An 8,319-nucleotide genomic window follows, 5' to 3' on the forward strand; every position below is an offset into this window, starting at 1 on the left:
GCTCTTCCCGCCCTCCCTCCTTCCCACTTCCTTCTGAGATTCATCAGTCTGTTCCATGTTTCCATGCCTGTTTATTGAGCATCTGCCCCCTGGTGGTCATTGTGTATCATAGGTACTGATCGAACAGTCAAATGGTTGCTTAGGCTTTTATATGTATAGATTTTTCATGAATCTTTATTTTTGCAATCTTGCTTTGAATGCTGAATCTGTAAGTCCACAGGACTATAAATATTGTGCCTCTTTGCATAATTTCTACCATGATTTCAGATCATGTGAGCATGCCCACTCTAAAAAGATTACATTTGTTTGTATTTACAGGCTGTCTTGGCTCCTTCCGAGCTGGATTATTCACTGCTGCACGTCAGTCAACTAATGCCTACTCTGATCTAAGGAGCTGTGTCAAGGGTAAATACCTCTGCAATCAGTTTAAAAACAAAACCAAACAAAAACCTGCAAAAAGTACACCCATGTAAATACGTTTAAAAATTAACAAATGAACCCTTGAAGGTGATGCCCAAGAAGGAGGTTGGCTCAAAATGCATTTGAAAGAATGCTTGTCATATGTAAATGTTACTGTTTTATTAAAAATGAATTTTTCACCTAATGTTTATTGAGCTGTCTGCCTTGTTTACTACGCTTTAGGTCATGGATTTCAGAATTTTATCCCCAACAGCTTTATTTTGTCTATCGTTGCATAATCATGTAATATGACCAAATGTTACAATCGATTAATAGATCAAAATTGAGCCAAGTTATTCTCCTAACTGTTGGCATCAATAACATAAGTGTGGAAAATGTTATGATCCCAAATTATCCTTCTCCCTCTAAGTCCACATAAAGTCTAGTGATAATCCTGGAACATTGTCTGTCTCTGGTTTACCAGTTTCCTGAGAGTCATAGAGAAGAAGGTGAAATTGCAAGAAGTTGAAAATGCAAGATTGGAATGTTTGTCCAGTGAATGTTTTACATGGAGCATTGGCAATATCTAGATATTTGCCTGAATTTTCTCTAATATAAAGTTAGTTAAACTTACATAAGTATAAAACTATTTGAACACGCATATTTAATTCACACTTTATCAGTTTTTTAATTTACCAAAGGACAGGAAAGTAATTTGATAACAATTTCTGATCAGTCTTTCTGTTATTTTAATTCCTAACTTATTACTATTTTAAAAAACAACTTGATGAACTTATGAGGACATTTAAAAACATGTGGTAATTAAGTTTCAGCTGGGTTTAAAATGTTTTTCTTCGCAAGAAACAGAATTTTCCTCTAGCTAACCTAAGCAGAGGGGGCTGTTTGGGAAGTACGGAAGGAACTCGCTGAGTTGACTAGGAAGGCTGGAGAAGCAGGTGTGGAAATGTGTAGGAACCAGGGACCCTGCAGTGTCCTGTGAGGAGAGAGAAACCACAAATGACTAAAGAAACAAATGGGCATGTCATTAAGATGGTGATAAAGTGCTCTGACATTTTATGAAGAAAATTCCTTCCCCTAAGGATCACAGTACTCTGCTACCTTTTTTTAAATGTCTGAAAACCATTATTTCATGTATTTTGACAGAGTTCTATTTATCTAAGGCAGGAGGATAAACCTGGTCTCTGTTATTCCATTTTAGCCCAAATTGGAAGTCCCCAATTTTTTTTTTCTGTTAATATTGAGAGTAGTTTTATGTGTTCTGTATATCTTATGGAACTGTTTTAAGGTTCAAGTATGGTAATATATATGAAAAAATATCTAAATTACATTTATAAAATACTGTATATATTGGCAAATATAAGAGTAGTTTCCTTTTTCAAAATAAAAAGATTGTCTAATGGACTCAATATTTTATGAAAAAGTATTATTTGAAAGAAGGATTTACAATTTTTTGTTTGTTTATTATAGGCTTCATGCACAGGATTTCTTTTTTTAAATTTTTTTCTTTATTGATTAAGGTATTACATATGTGTCCTTATCCTCCCATTGTTCCCCCACCCCCCAGCTCATGCCCTCACCCCCCTGGTGTCTGTGCCCTTGGTTAGGCTTATATGCATGCATATAGGTCCTTTGGTTGATCTCTCCCCTGACCCACACCCTCCCCTGCTTCCCTCTGAGGTTTGACGGTCTGATCGATGCTTCTCTGTCTCTGGATCTGTTTTTGTTCATCAGTTTATGTTGTTCATTATATTCCACAAATGAGTGAGATCATGTGATATTTATCTTTCTCTGACTGGCTTATTTCACTTAGCATAATGCTCTCCAGTTCCATCCATGCTGTTGCAAATGGTAAGAATTCCTTCTTTTTTATCACAGCGTAGTATTCCATTGCGTAAATGAACCACAATTTTTTAATCCACTCATTTGCTGATGGGCACTTAGGCTGTTTCCAAATCTTAGTTATGGTAAATTGCATGCACAGGATTTTTATCAAAAGGTATATCATTTTATTTACTATGGCATGTGGTAAAAATTAACTAGATGTCTATTTCCTTTAGCCATTCCAGACCAATGCAACCCTCTTCCATGCAATGAAGACGGATATCTGAGCTGCAAAGATGGCCAGGCTACATTCACTTGCAAGTGTAAATCAGGTTGGCAAGGAGAGAAGTGTGAATTCGGTATGTATGATATACCCATTTGGCTTATCTGGATCAACCCCCTGAGGAATTTTCTGAAGGCTTTATCACTTTAACAATAATTTATGTTCTGGTTTTTAGATATAAATGAATGCAAAAATCCCTCAAACATAAATGGAGGTTGCAGTCAGATTTGTGATAATACACCTGGAAGTTACCAATGTTCTTGTAAAACTGGTTTTGTTCTACTTTCAAATAAAAAGGACTGCAAAGGTAAGAGAAAGAAAGTAGAATAAGAAGATATTTACCATGTAAGAGCAAAATTCAGTTAGAGAAATTTCCCTAGGAAATTCTTGGAAAACTCTGGTTATAAGCTGTTATAATAAATATACATTACTATGCACTTTGAAGCCTTTAGATATTATGGGACTACCTTTTAATTTTTTATAGGACATTTATTGTTTTCTTATTGTATTTAATATTTATAGAATATTTTTTATTGCATATGTATGTGTGCACACACATGATCACATTTTAAAAAATAATTTCATTATGCCCTGGTCAGGTGGTTCAGTTGGTTGGAGCATTGTCCTGTACATCAAAAGATTTCGGGTTCAACCCCCTATCAGAGTGTGTACGGGAAGCAACTGCTCCTTGTTTCTCTCTCTTGCATTGATGTCTCTCTCTCTCTCTCTCTCAAAATAAAACATATCTTTAGATGAAGATAAAAAGAAAGAAAAAATAATTTTGTTATATGGTGATAAAGTGAAATTTCAGTGCAAGTCCTTGCATACTACAGTGCTTGCAAAATTGTTGTTTATACTTTCTTTGACAGACACTATAATATTATTTCCTTTATTCCAATGAGATAAACAACTATATGAAAAAATCCAACACAATTCTTAGTAACTTTTTTCATTGTATTTTGTTTCCTTGTCAGAAATATCTCTTTAATTTCCAATATAAACCCTTCATCTTACACCTCATTTCCTGTTGGAAATTTGGGGAAAATGAAGCATGGACTTTCTTTATACTACATCTAAGAGCACATCATTTGTCATTAGTCTTGTGTTTTTTTTTTTTAAATCTCAGACTTTAATGATTCCTGTCAATTTAGCTTTATAACAGTCATTTTGTTATAGTATGTTTCTTTTTTTCTTAATGCTTCTCTGTTCCCTGAGTTTTGACTATTTTTTATCTCTGCATGTCTTTTCCATTAGACTACTTTAACTGCTGTAACTAAATCTTCAAGTGTAATTGGTAGGTATGTGGATGACTAAAAAGGGAAACTTCCAGCCTGAAGTTCAATTTTGCCTTAAGAAACTAGAAGTTTTTCTTTCTCTTTCTTCCTTCCTTCCTTCCTTCCTTCCTTCCTTCCTTCCTTCCTTCCTCCTCCCCTCTCTCTCTTTCTTTTATTACTCCTCTACCTCCTCCGTCTCTTTTTGCTGCAAGGTAAAAACAAAATTTGTAAGTTAAAATGTAAAGTTTTCTCCATTCATATCTGCTTTGGTAAATATACCAAATTGAATTCATAGTCAAGGAAAGGTCTGCCCCTCAATGCACTGTAGTGTTTGGTGGGGTATAGTTTACTATAATATTATTTAAAGTGCAGTTCAATGACTAAAGTGAAGTGTATGAACTAACAATTTCTTCTAAACATATACCTAGTCTGTAACCATATATCTTTCTTATTTGCCTATATGAAAGTCTGTTTGAGGTTTAAACATTTAGAATACCAATATCATTAGAACATCAGTTATAGAAAACCATCATAATGCAAGATACCATATGCATGCCATAAACAAATAGTACCCATTCATACTCTACATTAAAAACTTAGTCTGTTCTTCTAAAGAATTTGTAACATATTTTTAATCAAAAGTTATTTAATCCTTATACACTGAAGTTATACATGTGCATGTAAATTATCACAAAAAGTACTCATAAATAAGAGGGTCCCGATTGACCAGAACATATGGTCTTGTGTACTTCATTTGCATAGCTTTTTATCCATGACATCTAATTAATAGAGTAAAGAACTCTGAGAAGAATGTGTATACAACTATTACAATAAGGCCTTTGTCAACATGTGGATATGCTTGGGTCAAGTTGCCAGGAAATGTCTAAAAAATTCAAGAATGAAACTTTTCATCAGTCATTAGATGTCAGTGTAGAGTCATAAAATCAATGAGCTATAACCTGAACTCATATGATTTAAATAATTCCTTGCAATTTTTCTCAGACCAAATAATTTAGGCATATGTTTTTACTTTCTTTTAAAAATATTAAATATTTTATTTTGAAGTAATATAGATTCACATGCTGTTGTAAGAAATAATAAAAAGAGATCCCATGAACCCTTTGCCCAGTTTTCCCTAATTGTAACATTTTACAAAACTATAGTACATTATCACACACAGGATACTGACACTTACGGATACAAGATACAGGGAAATTCCCTTACCACAGGGATTGAGTCTATTATATTTGTGCATGTCATTTTGTACATGTCATTTTATTATTATTATTTTTTTATCCTCACCCTGGAAGTGAGGATATTTTTTCTGATTTTTAGAGAGAGTAGAAGGTATGGTGGAGGGGGAGAGAGAGAGTAGAGAGAACATTGGTTGCCTCCCATGTGTGCCCTAATGTGGGTGGGAGAAAAGAGGGGTGGGGACCAGACCTGCAACCCAGGTACATGCCCTTGACCAGGAATCTACCTGCGACACTCTGGTGCACAGACCCATGATCTAACCACTGAGCAATGCTGACCAGTGTGCATTTCTTTTAAAATAGAATAATGTCTGAAATGTTGGTTATTAGTCTGTGGAAAAGTTTAACTCCCAGCTTTTAAAAAATACATATTTTTATTTATTTCAGAGAGAAAGGGAGAGGGAGAGAGAGATAGAAACATCAATGGTGAGAGAGAATCATTAATCACCTGCCTCCTGCAATGCCCCCCACTGGGGATCGAGCCACAACCCGGGCATGTGCCCTTAATCAGAATTGAACCTGGGACCCTTCTGTCCGTAGGCCAATGCTTTATCCACTGAGCCAAACCGGCTAGGGCAACTCCCAATTTTTTAAAGTATATTTTTCATTCTAAACTTGCCTTCAGAGAGTACAAATGAGAAAAGTTCACTTATAATTATGTCTCCCTTGAATTATTTCTATCACTTTTTTTCTTTTACTTTTTTTCTTTTTTTAAAAATATATATTTTATTAATTTTATTGAGAGGAAGGGCGAGGGCTAGAGAGTTAGAAACATCGATGAGAGAGGAACATCAATCAGCTGCCTCGTGCACACCCCCCACTGGGGATATGCCCGCAACCAAGGTACATGCCCTTGACCGGAATCGAACCTGGGACCCTTCAGTCTGCAGGTCGACGCTCTATCCACCGAGCCAAACCAGTTAGGACCACTTTTTTTTTCTTTGTTTTTACAGGTTCTTATCTAGTAGCTAATTGCAATCAATACGTTGTCTCCTACTCTACTATGTAATGTAATAAACACATCTGAAATTTCAGGAATATTAATTTAGCATTAAAATTTGTATTGGATTAACTGCAGCTTTATAAATACTTTGAGACCGTATTCAATCTCACTTTAAATTTGAGTCACTCTTGAATATTTTAGGCAACAATAATGATATACAGTTTAGCTATTGTTTTTCCAAGGGAAAAACATAAGACTGATGAGCCATCTCATATTTGTTTTTTATATTTGTGATAATGCAGATTGTATATACTTTTAAGATCATATTTCAGAAACATGTATTTAGAAACACATATGAATAATATGGTGGCTCTGGCTGGTGTGGTAAATCCTTTATCCCATTTATTTTCATACTGTAGCCTGGTAGATACGACAATAACTAAAGCCCTGTCTTTCATTTACATAACTACACATTGCAAACATAAATCAAATTCTCTGTGCTTACATAAAGATATAATATTTAGTGAACTAAAACATGATGATAGATTTAATATTTTGTTATTCTCAGGCCACTCTGTTATCTTATTTTATATATTAAACCAGATCCAGGAAACACAGATCAAGGGTTTTTTGCTAGCTTGGTATGGGAAAAATGTCTTTTAATATATTGGTTTCATTTATAGATGTGGATGAATGCTCTGTGAAGCCAGGCATTTGTGGCACAGCTGTGTGCAAGAACACCCCAGGAGACTTTGAATGTGAATGTGCTGAAGGTTACAGATACAATCCCACATCAAAGTCTTGTGAAGGTAGAGTTGTGGTCATGTCATTGTTGATGGTGGAGAGGGTGGGTTTGAACCCTGGTTTGGTATTAGAAGCATTGGTTCTGTCTGACATCAACAATCAGATTTTCTAAGATGGTCAAATCCATCTTAGTTTGTTCAATTGAATAATCATTGGCTTCCTTCCAAAGTAAAAATATGCAAGACACATGGTCTGTAGGTTTAGCGTTAGTACTCCAGTGGGCCCTCTAAGCTAAATATGGATTAGAGACCTCCCAATGTATGATAAAAGCAAAATAAACATATTCTCACATCACTTAAATAATATTCAAAGATAAAAAGAGTTTCAAGCTGGAAGGAATAACACACACATACAAAAAAAGAGAGACAAGTTTAAAAATCACGTGGGAGTTACTTATAACAGGGGTGGTTAGAAACCTTCAGTTCTATACCAAGCTTATCAATGATTTTTTGTGTGTAAGTTTTATTTATTATAAAATAAGAAATGACAAAGTTCTATTATAAGTAAAAGCATATGAAAGAAAAAAAATAATCATAACCAAATGATAGCTCAGTTCTAGAAATGAGAGAGTACTGATTAGTAGTGTCAGTGCCTGTGGATTAGGAAGAGCCCTTGGACCTCCTGCTGCTTCGATTGGCCACAGCAGTGCTGCCAGGTGTGCCTCAGGTAGCTTGGACGTCATAGTGGATTATTATTCTTTTATTTTTTATCATGAATATATACAAATTATCTCACATCCTCCTTTAAATTTTTTGAAGTTTCAAAATGAATTTAATACCATGACTAAAACTAATGAAATGAATAGCAGTTTTGACAAAGTGTATTTGAGATACAATGTGGTCATTTAACCTTTCTTAAGTGTACAATTCAGTGGCATTAATTACATTTTATATAGATATGCAGCCATTGCCATTATCTGTTCTAAAACAACTTCACCACCCCAAAGAGAACTCTGTAACCCTCCTCCAATCCCTGAACCTCTAATCTACTTTCTCTTTCTACAAATATCCCTAATCAATAATAATTTTAGAATAGGGTTTTTTCCAGCTACATATACTTCTCTTGAGATTTTGAGGCCTTATCTCTTCGTGCATGCACCCAAAATACCTGCTCGTTCCGACACACATACGTCATTTCTACTCTTTCACCACTCCAGATAGAAATTACTGTAGTAAACCATAACCATTTGTAGATGGTAATTAGCTCACTTCATCATCTATATTGTAGCTTTATTCCATGAACAATTAAAAAACAAAATAACAGATTTATATGACATACAATATTTTATTACTTTAATCATATAACATTTTAATGGCATTGAGGGATCACTAATATTGGGGTTTTGTTTTAAACCGTTGTGTGCTATAATAGCATTTATGAATTTGGAAATTTTCAGAGACATCATTGGTTCATTCATCGAAAAGGTCAGGATCTTAGTAGCTCTGGATCTTAGTAGTGGCTTTAGCTAAAGAATATTGTTACAACTTTTCAAGAATGACTTTCCCAAAATATGAAGTGGGG

At 34.6% G+C, this 8,319-nt stretch overlaps 1 protein-coding gene across 1 annotated transcript in view; it reads left to right on the forward strand.

Annotated features, from left to right (window-relative positions):
* The window catches only part of PROS1 (protein S (alpha)), a gene marked incomplete at its 5' end in the record, with an annotated part of 80,390 nt that overhangs the window by 33,252 nt on the left and 38,819 nt on the right, over window positions 1-8,319 (forward strand). The window contains 4 exons of the mRNA XM_006767262.1: window positions 319-405; window positions 2,478-2,600; window positions 2,700-2,831; window positions 6,678-6,803. Of these exons, the coding sequence (XP_006767325.1) occupies window positions 319-405; window positions 2,478-2,600; window positions 2,700-2,831; window positions 6,678-6,803 (468 nt within the window). The remainder of the gene's footprint in view (window positions 1-318; window positions 406-2,477; window positions 2,601-2,699; window positions 2,832-6,677; window positions 6,804-8,319) is intronic.

The sequence above is a fragment of the Myotis davidii genome, unplaced genomic scaffold, assembly GCF_000327345.1.
Source record: "Myotis davidii unplaced genomic scaffold, ASM32734v1 scaffold482, whole genome shotgun sequence".
NCBI lineage: Eukaryota > Metazoa > Chordata > Mammalia > Chiroptera > Vespertilionidae > Myotis > Myotis davidii.